This window comes from Corythoichthys intestinalis, chromosome 2, assembly GCF_030265065.1.
Source record: "Corythoichthys intestinalis isolate RoL2023-P3 chromosome 2, ASM3026506v1, whole genome shotgun sequence".
NCBI classification, from domain to species: Eukaryota; Metazoa; Chordata; class Actinopteri; order Syngnathiformes; family Syngnathidae; genus Corythoichthys; species Corythoichthys intestinalis.
Window position 1 is genome coordinate 51,193,665 of NC_080396.1, and position 13,935 is coordinate 51,207,599.

A 13,935-nucleotide genomic window follows, 5' to 3' on the forward strand; every position below is an offset into this window, starting at 1 on the left:
AAACAATGAGATGTGTGGGAGGCTGGTAACATGAGCAGAGATGTGATGTTTAAATATAGAGGAAAGGGCATGTGTTCTCCCCAACAACAGCAAAGTCTTTCTGTATTGCCAGTCAGAAATGACAGAGATTATTGAACACCAATATAGAGACATCATAATACCACTGACAGTGTCCCCTTTTGGAGATCTAGTGAGTTCATCAAAGCAAAAGAGACTTACTAAAATGTCATTGGCTGGTGCCTATACTGTACCGATAGCTTGTCATTTGAAAACATTTGTACAAAAGTGCTTATTTGATTTTAATACTTAATAAATTGCATACTCACTTAGGTATAAATTCACTGCTATCATGGCTTGGTCAGGCATTGCAGAAAAACCTTTACAAACAGGGAATGAAAGTCTTACAAAGAGAGTGAAATTTTTTGTTAATTGCCCACCTGGCATGGGTGAAAATAATTGATTCAACTATTTTAAAACTTGAGAGTTAAATTACGTCTAATAATTGTGATACAAGAGGTAAAATTAAATAGGAAATACGATGCGATAATATTATACAATATACTGTATGTATACTTTTTAAATACTTTGTTTAGTAGTTTTTCAGTTTTTGTAAATACTCAAATACAACATCACACAATCATTCCAACACATATCCCACCCACCACCCCATAAACCAACACACGAACCTGTCTATAAAACAAGGGGCATGTAAATTCCTGTCTTTTTTAAAAAAAAATGGGGCAGGCTAATTTTTCAGTTCCATCATACAGTACATTGATCTCAAAATACATACAGTATTTTTTGGACGATAAATCGCAGTTTTTTTCATAGTTTGGCAGAGGGTGGGTCTTATACTCTGGATCGACTTATGTGTGATTATTTACGGTCAGGTCTGGCCACTTCTTTTTTTTTTTAATAAATACATACTATTATATCTATACTAAAACGATGTATGGATGTTAAATAAAATAAATAATTTGGATAAAACAGAGAAGGCGCTGTGCATGCCTGCGCACGTGAACTCATTGGCCTTGCTCTCTTTTCAATCTTCCCCTCCCGCGCCGTGGCGCCCTCTGCGAGTATCCTGGTATTTCATTTTCGATATGGAGCAGCTATAGGAGTGAAAAACAAACTAAAGACAGGGGAATTAAAAAGCAAACAACTTCGGTCGGAGTGGGATATGCAAAGGATTCCAATTGTTTGTTGAAGATGCTAAATAGAAAACTGTGTTGGCTTCGCTGAATGTAAACAAATGTGGCGCTTTGGTCTCATACGAGAAATATATTTATCAAACTTTTCCAGCGTTATTTCGTTGTGTAAATGCATTTATAATGATCATAAAAATATGTAGACTATTTAAACATTGGGAAAACTTGCTTTTTTTTCTCTGCCAACTCGAGGAGATTAAAATAAATGTCAAATCCACTATCCGCCTGTTAGAACAAACACGCAAATATAAAAGATATAAATGTTTATTGAATATCCATCTTACAGTCTTGTTTAACTAGGAGAATTTGTTACAAAAGAGAGGCTTGAATTTGTTAACATTATGCATATATGCACCGGCATCATCACAAACATGATCACACAAAACGCAACCATGCATCTCATCCCCGCATTTCCTCCTTCTCCTGAGTCCTCACAAATAAAACATAATTTTTTTGTTGTTGTTGTTGGGCTCGTGCCTACAAATAAAACATACAATTTCGTTTTTTTTTTTCAGGCTAGGGCAAGCAAATCAAGGTAATTGATCGGGCTCGGGCCGCGTCTGGCTTTAATACCCGCGGGCGGGTCGGGTTGGGCTGGATTTTTTAGGCCCAATCTAACTTCTAGCGTCATGTAATGTTAGCATACCGTACACCTTTTCAGCCTGTTGTTCTCTATTGTATTTTTAATTGCCTTTCAAGATGACATGTCTGTTCTTGGTGCTGGATTCTATCAAATAAATTTAACCCCAAAAATGCGACTTATACTCCAGTGCGATTTATATGTTTTTTTTCCCCTTTTCATTGCGCATTTTTTGGGCCGGTGCGACTTATACTCAGGTGCGACGTATAAGTCCAAAAAATATGGTACAAGCTTAGATGAAAATGTGTTGTAGTATGCAATAGGATAGTATTAGTGCTAGTATTAGTGGCAAATACGTAGTATTCACGGGCTCCAGAGTGGGCCAATAGTAATAGCTACTCGGCACAGCATGCACTGAACACGTGATCACTGAGTGTCAGTCAAAAGGAGACACAAGGTGCTGCATTCACTGTTCTGTATTCATATCTGTAAATGGCATTAGAGCATTATTTATTATTACTCGCCAATAGACCCTGCTCACGTGACGTCACAGCCACGCCCCCGCGCCATGTTGTCCGTATACTCGTCATGTTAATGCATTAGCGCTTCGGAAATTCCTCCTATTATGGCATGTTTTTCTGCTCGTTAACATTAATAATCAAAATGGTGAAGTCGTGTGTGGCGGTCGGTTGCAAAAACAGAGAAGATAGACGGAGAGACTTGAAGTTTTACCGTATTTCGAGAGACCCGGAGAGGAGAGCGAGATTGACTGCTGCAATTCGATGAGAAAACTGGGCTCCAAACGACTACCACAGATTATGTAGTAGTCATTTTATATCTGGTAAGATGCATTTAATATATATTTAGAGGGTTTTGGGCTGACAACCACAATTAAGATCATTGCTAGGCTAATCGCCGACAACATACACTCAGACGTTGTGAATGAACTACCTGAAAATATATAATTATAAGGGGATAATAAGACAGTTGTCATACAATTAATTTACAATTTCACTATTGAGGTCGAAAGCCAAAAAATAAATTCAAATAGGGACAATCTGGAGTAGTGCTATCGCACTTCATATTTATTACATATTATTATGTATGTAGTGAGAGTGCTATCGCTAAACCATATACACATTAAAAGCCCTAGCTCCATTGACAAATGACATGAAATACATTAGACTTGACAGTGGATGTTAGTAAGAACAAAAGATTTTGAATTGAAAATTTCGTAACTCACCTTCCGAGCCCAAGATTCCTGCCGAATTTTCGTGTACGAGGACCTGTTTCACCCAACCAGCAACGTAGCATTTATAAGCCTCCAAGCTCTTAAAGTTTTTCAAACTTTCGTGAGAATAGGCTGATTTTGTGTGGACAAGATAGTTGTAAATATCAGGGTCAGGCAAAGACGGCGAAGACAGCGGGTCGAAAAACATCGATTTAGGCATCAAATATGGATCTGGCGAATGGATAAACTGAAGCTTTTCCACATAACGCCTTTTATGCAACACATCCAGTGAGTTTACAGCATCCGAAAGCACCGGGTCTTCCATGAAATGCATTATAAATTGCTCGATCAATTGAGACCATTGATAATACAGACACAAAATGACGGACAATGGGGCGGAACAATACAGCGATCACGTGATTTTGTGACGTCGGTGGGTAGGGTCTATACTGACTCAGGCATTTGATCGCCATTTTCCTTTTTAATACTTGTGTCGGTATTGGTACAACGCCAGGAGCTATGAATTGATGTAGGGCTGAAATGATTAATCAAACGATTTGGTTACAAAAATAACCTCACACACTACTCCATGTAGAAATACTGTAGGTTGTCGTAATGCTGGTGAGCCACCATGTAAGCTCGTGTAAATCGTACTGCAGATGATGTCCAAAATTGGCACCATTTGCAACTTATAAGAGAAGAGAAAGTGCACTGTGCTAACCTAATACGTATATTCAACCACTGCCAGTTGAATGTATTGTAATGCCCCCACAAATATTTAACAATTGGCCCGACTGCTAGTGCTCTTTCAATTGCTTTATCGAAAAAATAGTATAAAAGAAAACTTTACACATACAGTATGCTCCTTACTTAAACTTAGATTTGGTAAGGCATGTATAGAGGCATCTTGAACAGTGAAAAGACAAAGATTGGCTCATAATCTTGATTTTTCAATCTTTGAACCTACAAACACACATGGTGCAGCATAATTAAGGGGGCCTGTCTCATAAAACATTCCTTGTAAAATTGACAGCTTTACCACAGCACAGTAAAACACACAGTCGGTTTATTTGCAGCAAATGTAGGGTAGTGCAGTGAATTTAATGTACTCATTTCATCATGTGTAATACCTACCATAAATGCTGCTTCCCTGTATAAACACTCTGAGCTCTGAATATACCCGCAGAAATCCAGTGCACACAAAGTGCAACTTTGTTGACTGCCTTTTTTTGGAAGCTAAATAAAAAGGTACCCTAGTCCAAAATAAAGCTTCCTCATCTTCTCATAATAAGATACAGACAGATTTACAGCGAGGTCGCTCTTTAGCAGTCCTCTGATTACTTCACATTTTAATTTCAGGAGTCAAGAAGTCACACAGACAGCCAATTAGAAAGCGGTGGTCACAATGTACAGTACAAGCCGCTTCCCTAATGCTATTTAATTCTGTCCATTGGTGTAAGCATAAAAAAAGCTCCAAGTTGGTGTCGGTACTACGTGTGCAAACTATAAGGTGCATTCACATCATATCCATTTAATGAGACTTTGTGTATCAGAGCTCTTCCAGCAAACAGAAGAAGGGAAACTCAATGTCAGAAAAATTGGGGGTTGTTTGGGAATATTTGTGTGTGTGTGTGCGAGATATTCAGAAATGTTTGAATTACCCTGAAATTATTTAATAGGCTTGTGTTGATGTGCACTGTGCATACATTTTCTCTGCTCTGCTTCACTGAAATTTGTACACCATAAGCATGCAGAGCTTTCAATAGTACCAGTACACAACTTTTCCACGCCTGCTGCAGTTCAAACGACACTTTGAGAAGCAACTCAAGGTCTTGATATACATTTTGAAGGATAGAAAGTGCAGTCTGTTACATTCCAAAGTCAATATGTCAACATGTTCTCTGTGTTGTAAACAAGAATCGGGGGGAAAAAAGGAAAAACAAGCATATAAATCAGAAGTGTGTCCTCGTTTGACCCTATTTGGTCCTTAGAACGAGGCCAACTACTGAAACGGGACACAACTAATCTTGTTATCTCTTTATCTCATGTCCAGACGTGTTTTTTTTTCTGCCTCTGTAGTGAGTGAATGTGTACATGTGAGCACATGGATTACTCTCAACTCCTTTGGGTCTCATTTTTGGTATTATTCATTCACACAACGCATGTGGAATGGATTTTCCTCAACAGAGGCCATGACGCTTTTAAAACTTTCTGAAACTTTAAGAGACAGAGACAAGTCCCACCAGAAGCAGTGTGTTCGGCAATGTGCGCATATGCTCGCTTGATTTACAGCGTGTGCTGTGTGCTTGTGTTTGAGGAGTCCGTAGTGAAGTTGTTGTGTGTTTGCACAGAGACTCGTAGTGAATCTGGGCCAGGGCTTTGGGCTTGGCTGACAGAATGCCTCAAACCAGTTTACTCTGGTTGTAGAGCAGAGAGGTCCGGGGGCGGGACGTGAATTTCTTAAAGCTGCAGAACATGTGGAGATTCCGGTGTGTTCTGTGCTTCTGTCTTGTGGCAGTTTACGTTCAAATTTGGATATTTAAGCAGCATGCATGCAGCGTCATATTGATGCTACATGGGCCCTTAAAAGCCTGTCCTACAGCCGATTTAACAAACACATCAGTGTGTGTGTTTTTCAGGAATACTTGACACAGCATTAAATATATCTCTTCCCTGCATTTTGCTCTCAAGGACAACAGGAAGTGGGTTGAAAAGTGCACAAAGGATTAATTGTATTTCTATGTGGGTGGTTAATTACAAAATCTCTGTAGTGGAGTAATTTGAGCATGCGTAAAATTTAGTTTTCATTATTAGTTTATTGTAGTGTTTGCGCAAGTAGGCAGTGAAAATGCAAGTTGTGGGTTGACTTTTCACCATTTAACTTGATGAGCCTTTGTTTTGGGGACCACTGTCTATTTCGATTGTAATGTCTATCCTTGAGCTGCTTGGTTCAAACTGTAATCGTCTCTGGTTATGAACCTGGTCGCCCTCCATGTGTTTATTGCACAGGAAGCCCTCAGGTCATGCTGATAAAGAAGTGATGGCCGCTGCCGTCCTGACATCGCTGTCCACGTCCCCGCTGGTGCTCTGCCCGTCCTCCACGCCAACAGGTAACCCCGCATCCTCCTCTACTTCAGGAAAGCTGTATGTACCCATATCTGAATCCCTAAAACCAAACGCTGACTCATTCACCATGTTTAGTCGTGACCTTATCACCATAGCTCCCTTTTGCTGTGCTTGCCATTGCCATGACAACCCTGTCAGACGGTCAAAGTCCTGGCAGCCCCCCTCCCTTTTTCTTCTTCCTCATTTTTATGTTTTTTTTTTTTTTTTTTTTAGCTCGACTTAACTGTCTTTGCTCTAACTATCCAACATGAAGGAGTGAATACACATGCTTTGGAATCCCAAATGATATAATTGTCAGGGTGTAACGGTACATGTATTTGTATTGAACCGTTTCGGTACGTGGCGCTCGGTTCGGAACGGAGGCGTACCGAACGAGTTTCTGACGTAATGTTACCCTTACTTTTCGAGGCTGTGAGTCGATCGGGTTAGTTTCTTTGTGTAGATTATATTTACTCCGTCTTCTCTACTATAATGAGGACCAACACGGTAGGACAGTATATAACCCAGAAACGTCAATGGCGTGACAACGTGGCCGCCGCGAGAACGCAGTGAAACGCGGGCGTTAAAGTCGATCAGCCAATGCACACCAGTCGCAGTGCGGCCGCGTGTTAGACGCGTCCCAGAAGCGGCTCAACGTGACGCACGCGAAAAGAACGGCAGAGTTTATTATTTGACGCGAGACGCGACCCTCCTGCGTCAATACTACTACCGGTAGCTAGGATCTGGCAGACCGGAAGTCACTCGTGTAAAAATACGGTGGATCCGGTCGATTTTCAAACTAATATGCAATCGTAACCTACTTTTTGACTCATCAGATCTCTTGAGTGGTAGATCGGGGCACAGTTGACTCGTCTTTGTTGATTTACTGCTGTCTTCTCTGCTATAAAAATAACCAACACGGCCCCGTGTTCAATACAAAACCCTCCTACCACAACAAAACAAGTAGGAACTAATATTCACATAGGAACTAAAGTTATACAACATAAAGTATACAATATAAACTAAGACTACATCACATTGGTAAAATATAAACACATAATAAAATAAATAATAGCCCATTTAAATAAAATAAATTGAAATGAGCTGAAACACCTGTAATTAAATAATTAGAATAACAGACAGATCCTGCTTACACAATTAAATTTATTAATTTCTGTGTGGCGCTTTAACTTGAGAAAATCCACCAATAAAGCTTCTGAAAACCTTTCATAAGAAAAAAAAATGATTCATTGAGGCATTTCATTTGTAAAATACATGTTAAAATCTTTGTCATTGGGATTGCTTTTCTCTTTAGCACAGGACTTCTTTTTTCTTCTTTCTTTCAGAAAGAAAGCTGACCAATACCTGGGGTCTGAAAGGCAAATTGTTGTTGGATTATCTTTAAATACCCGCTACTTTTTGAGCAGAATTCTAGCTTTGTATAGGCTAATGTTCCTATTGTTGAAAGCACAAAGGTGTGTAATAGACAACTAGCACATTTATATTTTGCATTTTGTTTTCTTTTACTGTACCGAAAATGAACCGAACCGTGACCTCAAAAGCGAGGTACGTACCGAACCGAGATTTTGGTGTATCGTTACACCCTTAGCTGTAGTTTCAAATTTTAATATTGATTAGAAAACTAACATTTTTTTTCTAGGGCTGGGCGATATGGCCTTAAGTACGCATCACGGTAAATTGAGCAGATTTACCTCGATAACGATAAATGACGATAAATTCGCCCAAGCGGACTGTTATATAATTTGAAAATCTGAAACAATGCACGAAATACATATTAACTGTGTCTCGTTGATTTATTTACCAGCTTTCAATTTAACAATTGTACATGCAGTCTAAAAATTAAGTATATGTAATTTTCTTGTAAACAATAAGCCTTCGATTATGAACATTTATAACAGCTTGCATGACTTGAACAATGTACAACATTATAAAAATCAATACGACGACTGTGCAAATATGTCATTGGAACACAAATGACTTACAGCTTTAACAGTACACTTCAAACAGACAATTTATTGTTAATGGCTGCTGTGACATAATTAACACAAGTGTTTACTTCCAGGTTTCAGGTTTTTTTTTTTTCCAGAGCATTTTTTTTTACATACATGCACGCACACATGCACCCCCCACACAGAGACGCACACATTAAATCTATATTGCTCTTTTGCCAATGAAACATTTAAGATTTTACAATGGCAAAGCAAGCACATACAGAAAAATAGCTGTGGCTATTAAACGGTCATTTTATAGGCTTCGCTATTGGATTTTACTCTATGCTGAATGTTTTACCATCATCAAATCTATCAAAGAAATCACACACACACAGAGATACAAAATAACGCGGCACGTTGATTGCGAGATGCTGTCCGGGCCCAATCCACACATTAAGTTCAGCCGTTATGAAAAGGTTAGAGCCGCTATCTGACTCCATCACCGTCATTTGAAGCGTTAGCCGCTAGCGTTAACCTGCGGCCTGGTTACAGGTAGAAAGCACTGAAAGCACGCTCTCCTGAAATTTTGGGAACCAGGGAGGACACCGGGTGAAGCTCCCTTAAGCCCGACTCCATCACATTTGTTTGTAGCGCTAGTCGCTAGCGTTAGCCTACCGGACTTCTGTTTTTTTTTTTTTAAATTAACTAACCGAAGTGAACAATCAACACACAAACAATAACAACAACAAAGATCAACAATACTAACACAAATATGCCAGAAAGTATTAACACACCACGGAATGTGTTTGTTTGATTTCCTGATAACCACGTGACTTCATACGTAAGCACACTGACTGCTTTCTTGAAGGGAGATGAACATAGCAGAACAACACAGAGTCAAAGCGGGATGAAAAGACTATATTTTCTTGTTTTACTTAATTACCGAATTTACCGACATGGTCAAAACTACGTCGGTCATCGTGAAGAATTATGGTAACGGCTCTACTCTGTTGTATAATATGCACGCTGTTGCATAATATGAACATGTAGAAAACGCACTGTAATTTGGGGTAATATTATTACTCATTCTAATGTTAGATTATGTTCAACGATATCTATACAGTATATCACTTCATCTGCATTGTTCATCCCGTATATCCTTTAGCTTCAGTTCCAGAGCCAGCGATTCGGGCTTGGAAGGAGGCGCTGTCAGCCAGCTACAGCAGCTCCACCAGTGGCAACTGGAGCTGGGACGCCAGCGACCAATCGGTGCCCTCCACACCATCCCCACCTCTGTCCAACGACACCAGCAAGGGTTTCCTGCTCTCGTCCCAAGGAGATGATGTCACTGAGGACGTCGCAGAAAGCACGCACTTCATGTTTGAGGACCCCATACCTCGGAAACGGAAGGTCTGGCTTGGTTTAATGCCTAATTGTTTTTGGGGTTTTACCTCCGGATTCCAGAAGATAAACTGCATTAAATGAAATGAAAAGGGAGGGTCCTAATATTGAAAGTCTCCTATTACCTTTTCAAGTGGGAGAACAACTAAAAGCCTCATACATGACAGCTGTTTTGTTTTTATCAGTGGGCTGTGTTTGAGTATAAACGAGAGAAAGGACACAGATGTGGAGTGCAAGCAGAAGTAACAGAAGGTCTAAAGGATGCATATAAATGAAGATAGTCAGGATGCAGAGGCGTATAAGGATTTATGCGTAAAGTAACAGCATGTGGTCAAATGAAACTCAATATTTCCTCTGGCAACGGAGTGTCTGAGGAGTGTACATACACTGAGCAATCTGTGGGAGTAGACTATTCAGTCTCATTGGAGCGTATCAGCAGTAAAGAGGGTTGTTATGCACAAACAATTGAAATGTTTCAGTGGAAATGCTTTATTGAGGCATGTAGTCGATGAAGTTGGCATGTATTTAGACATCGGCTCTGTAAGTTTAATTCCTTGATTCCTTCCTTGGCAAAAAGTTAAGACGATTGTGAAACATTGGTTTTGCGAACCTTACTGTAATTGTGTCAATGCAAGGAAAACCTTCCAGGAATTGGGTGATTTGTGTTTGTTGGACTTAAGAGCTTTGCTGCTGACTTTTTATGAGTATCATTTAAACATGCCGTTAGACACACTCGAGCACCAGTAACAGATTAGAGCAGAGTAGGAGTTAACTCGACACACAAACTGGCCTCGCCCCTTCCTCACACTCGTCTCCACCGCCTCTTTCTCCAGAGGCTGTTGAAAGGTAGAAAGAGTACACACCCTTTATCTTCCTTTAGCACCAGTGCAGGTCTGTGCCTGCTCACGGAACAATTGCCAGCCCTTCATATCCAAAAGAGGAAATGACCAGATATTAAATGGCCAACCGTTCTCCTTTTCCAACATCGCTAAGGCAAGCTCCGGAGTTTTATGAAGCACTGTATCCAAATGGGATTAAGTGTAACAGGTATTTATGCGCTTTATGGACAAAAGTGTTAGGACACACCACTATCTAAATGCATTAATCAATATAGGGTTGAAATATACCCCCTATGTCCCAGTGCATTTTGCAAGGTATATAAAGGAACTTCGATTATAAGAAGGACGTATAGTCAGGAATTGGAATTAAATGTATTTCTTCTCTTTTCAAGGACATGAGAAGGTAATAGATTCCATTTGTCTGATTTTTTAATGTGTTAGGTCTGCTTCAAAAGCTTGCTGTTTCAGTAGGTATCTAATGGGAACAGTAGGGGACCTCTGTAGGGCAGCTTTCAGTATACCTCAATGTCCTTTCTGCTGAGGCTGCCAGTTAGAGGCGCCCAGAGGAATCTGGCAGCGTCATGGATCATATCCCCTAATCGGAATCTCCTCGGCGGCCTGCTAATGAGACAACCCAAAGATCATTGATGATGTAAATGACAGTATTAAACAGAACCGTGTCATTTTCATATTGCACCTAAGTGGTGTCCCAAATCAAAATCAATGGTCAAGTATGTTTAAAGTGCACAAAAATTTCTATTAAGTTTGAGCCACTCTAACACAACAACCAAGCCAATATAACAAATACTGTCGTACAGGACTTTGAGGACATCACACATAACTACAGATTTAGCAATGTTAGGATACCATTTTCCCATCAGTACTGAACAATAACAGCTGTGAAAATGATGTGATAAGTTGTCACACAAATTTAAAGTCACCAGTAAAGTGGTAATTAGAATACATTACCAACAAGTGCGCATGCAGTTGGTCCCTAAGTGTTTATGTGTCCAGTCGTGTGGAGTACTGATCAACAACATTCATGTAAGTAACGCAAAGTGCCGAAGCTATACTAGTAAATATGGTTATACCGTCAAAACTGCAATCTTGGGGAAAAAAAGGCAAGCTGCTACTGTAATTATAAATCAAATGTTTAAGAAATGAATGGCAAGAGGGAAAAGCTGTCTGATTGCTTATGGGTTTAGTGTTCATAATCTTCTGACTCTCATTTTTCATTCAGAACTCCATGAAGGTGATGTTTAAGTGCTTGTGGAAGAACTGCGAAAAGGTCCTCAGCACCTCCTCAGGAATACAGCGGCACATTCGCACCGTCCACCTGGGGTGAGTTGGTCATCCTTAAGTATGCAATTATTGTGTTATAATACTGTAATGTTATGAAAGAGTATCAAACCAAAACTTTCAATAATCAAATACGGCTTGGCAACCTTTTTTGACCGAAGATCTACTTTTCAGGTAGTCAACCTTCTGTGGGTAACCAATTCAGTATCAACATCGCAAACCCACACACATCTTTTCTAGCTTGCAGTAACTAAACTCAGCATATTTGTTATTGTCATAAAAACCACCAGACATCAGATTGCTCTCAATGCTAATTTCAGACTTACACACATTTACTCACAGCTGTGCATAGCCACATATGACCTTAATTTAAACAAAACTGAAAAATCGCCATCTTTGAGTGGCTTCCTTTGCTTGAAGCAAGAGTTGCAGCTTTACCTTTAACCTAGGACAGAAAGATGAACTCATATTTATCAAGTACCTAAGCCCACAGTGCTCCAAAACCTAATATAATAATCAACATTTAAAGTTAATTCATAAAAATCAGGGAGCCTAGAAAATTTCTTCAATTTCTTCAACAAGCGTGTCATGCGACTACTTTTGCTTGTGACGGTTATCTGACTGAAGTGAAGGAAATGGTGTCTAGGTCAGTTTAACTTTGTGAGCTGAATGGTTTGAAGAAGAGGAAGAAACATAGGGAATACCAGTGATTTCCGAGATGCACTTTTGGAACTCGGTTTACTTTATTTTTCAGTTAGAAAACCACAGTCATTCACTGTGGTCATCACCACCTCTTTGAACACTACAATTTTCTTAATCTCTTCTCATTCCTTTTAATCCTGTTGATGATTCTCTGCTTGACACTTCGGTGTGTAGTGTCTTCCTTATGTTAACATTACTCATAAAATAATGATATTCATTCATTCATTTTCCGAGCTGCTTTTAAAAATTGGATGAAACCGTATCGGTACTGCACACTAAAGTTGTACAATGACATACCAGGAGGCAGGGCACCGGGACCAGACAGATTTTTGGTATCATATCTCAAACACTTTTGGAATACTAGTACTTTGAGCGCCTTGAAAGGTGGAAAAGCGCTATATAAGTATAACACCATTTACCATTTACTGGTGCTGGTGCCACTTTTCTATATAATGGTTCAAGCAATAAATGCAAACGGTCAAATCAGAGATACTGTGAACATCGCAGTAATCAAACCACTGCCTAAAGCAGGGTACGACCTAAGCATACCAACGAACTATAGATAGACAGTACTGGACTGTCTCAGAAAATTAGAATACACAATATTCTAATTTTCTGAGACAGTCCTGTATATTGTTCTATGTAAAGGACGTCAGCCAAGGTCGGCCCCCCACATTTTTACCACGCCAAATCTGGTCCCCTTTGCAAAAAGTTTGGACACCCCTGCTTTAAATGGTGGATTAATGTACAGGACTGTCTCAGAAAATTAGAATATTGTGTATTCTAATTTTCTGAGACAGTCCAGTATATCATGAATGAACACAGAAATTAAATCATTGCAAAGGCTTTAGCTGCTAGATTAGAACAAATTCTTCCTGTTATAATTCACAATGACCAGACTGGCTTTATCAAAGAACGTAACCCTACCTACATTATAAGACGACTGCTAAACCTCATAAATAGGATACAGAATAACAGAGAAAGCAATTATCCTATCTTTAGACGCAGAAAAAGCATGTGATGAAGTTAACTGGATCTTTCTCTTCAAGATACTAACTGCCCGTTCTTTTGCTCTTTTAGCATCGTACTTCGACATATTTACGTAAAATATATGCTAACTTTTTTTTTTTTTTGCTCTTAACCAAGAATCAAGACTGTTTTACGTCCATATCTATAAAGAATTCAGGGATTTAGTCATTTATTCACAAGAATTCTCACCGGAAAAGCTCCGTTTACATAAGGCGGCCGCCACATTGACTAACAGAATAGCATCGTATTTCGACATATTTACGCAAAATAAATGCTAACTGCACGGTCTTTTTCGCTTTTAACCAAAAATCGAGACTGTGTTACGTCCATATCAATAAAGAATTCATGGATTTGAGCATTTATTCTCAAGAATTTTCACTGGAAAAGCTCTGTTAACATATGGCGGCCGCCACATTGACAGACAGACAAGCATCGTACTTCGACATAATTACGTAAAATAAATGCTAACTGCATGTTTTTTTTTGTTTTGTTTTTGCTTTTAACCAAGAATCGAGACTGTTTTGCGTCCATATCTATAAAGAATTCAGGGATTTAAGCATTTTTTCACAAGAATTTTTAACGAAAAAAG

General features: G+C 39.3%; 1 protein-coding gene across 1 annotated transcript in view; it reads left to right on the plus strand.

The window, feature by feature from the left end:
* slc2a4rg (SLC2A4 regulator) overlaps positions 1 to 13,935 on the plus strand; it is an 81,028-nt gene that overhangs the window by 38,484 nt on the left and 28,609 nt on the right. The window contains exons 3-5 of the mRNA XM_057817771.1: positions 6,029 to 6,129; positions 9,242 to 9,486; positions 11,557 to 11,657. Of these exons, the coding sequence (XP_057673754.1) occupies positions 6,029 to 6,129; positions 9,242 to 9,486; positions 11,557 to 11,657 (447 nt within the window). The remainder of the gene's footprint in view (positions 1 to 6,028; positions 6,130 to 9,241; positions 9,487 to 11,556; positions 11,658 to 13,935) is intronic.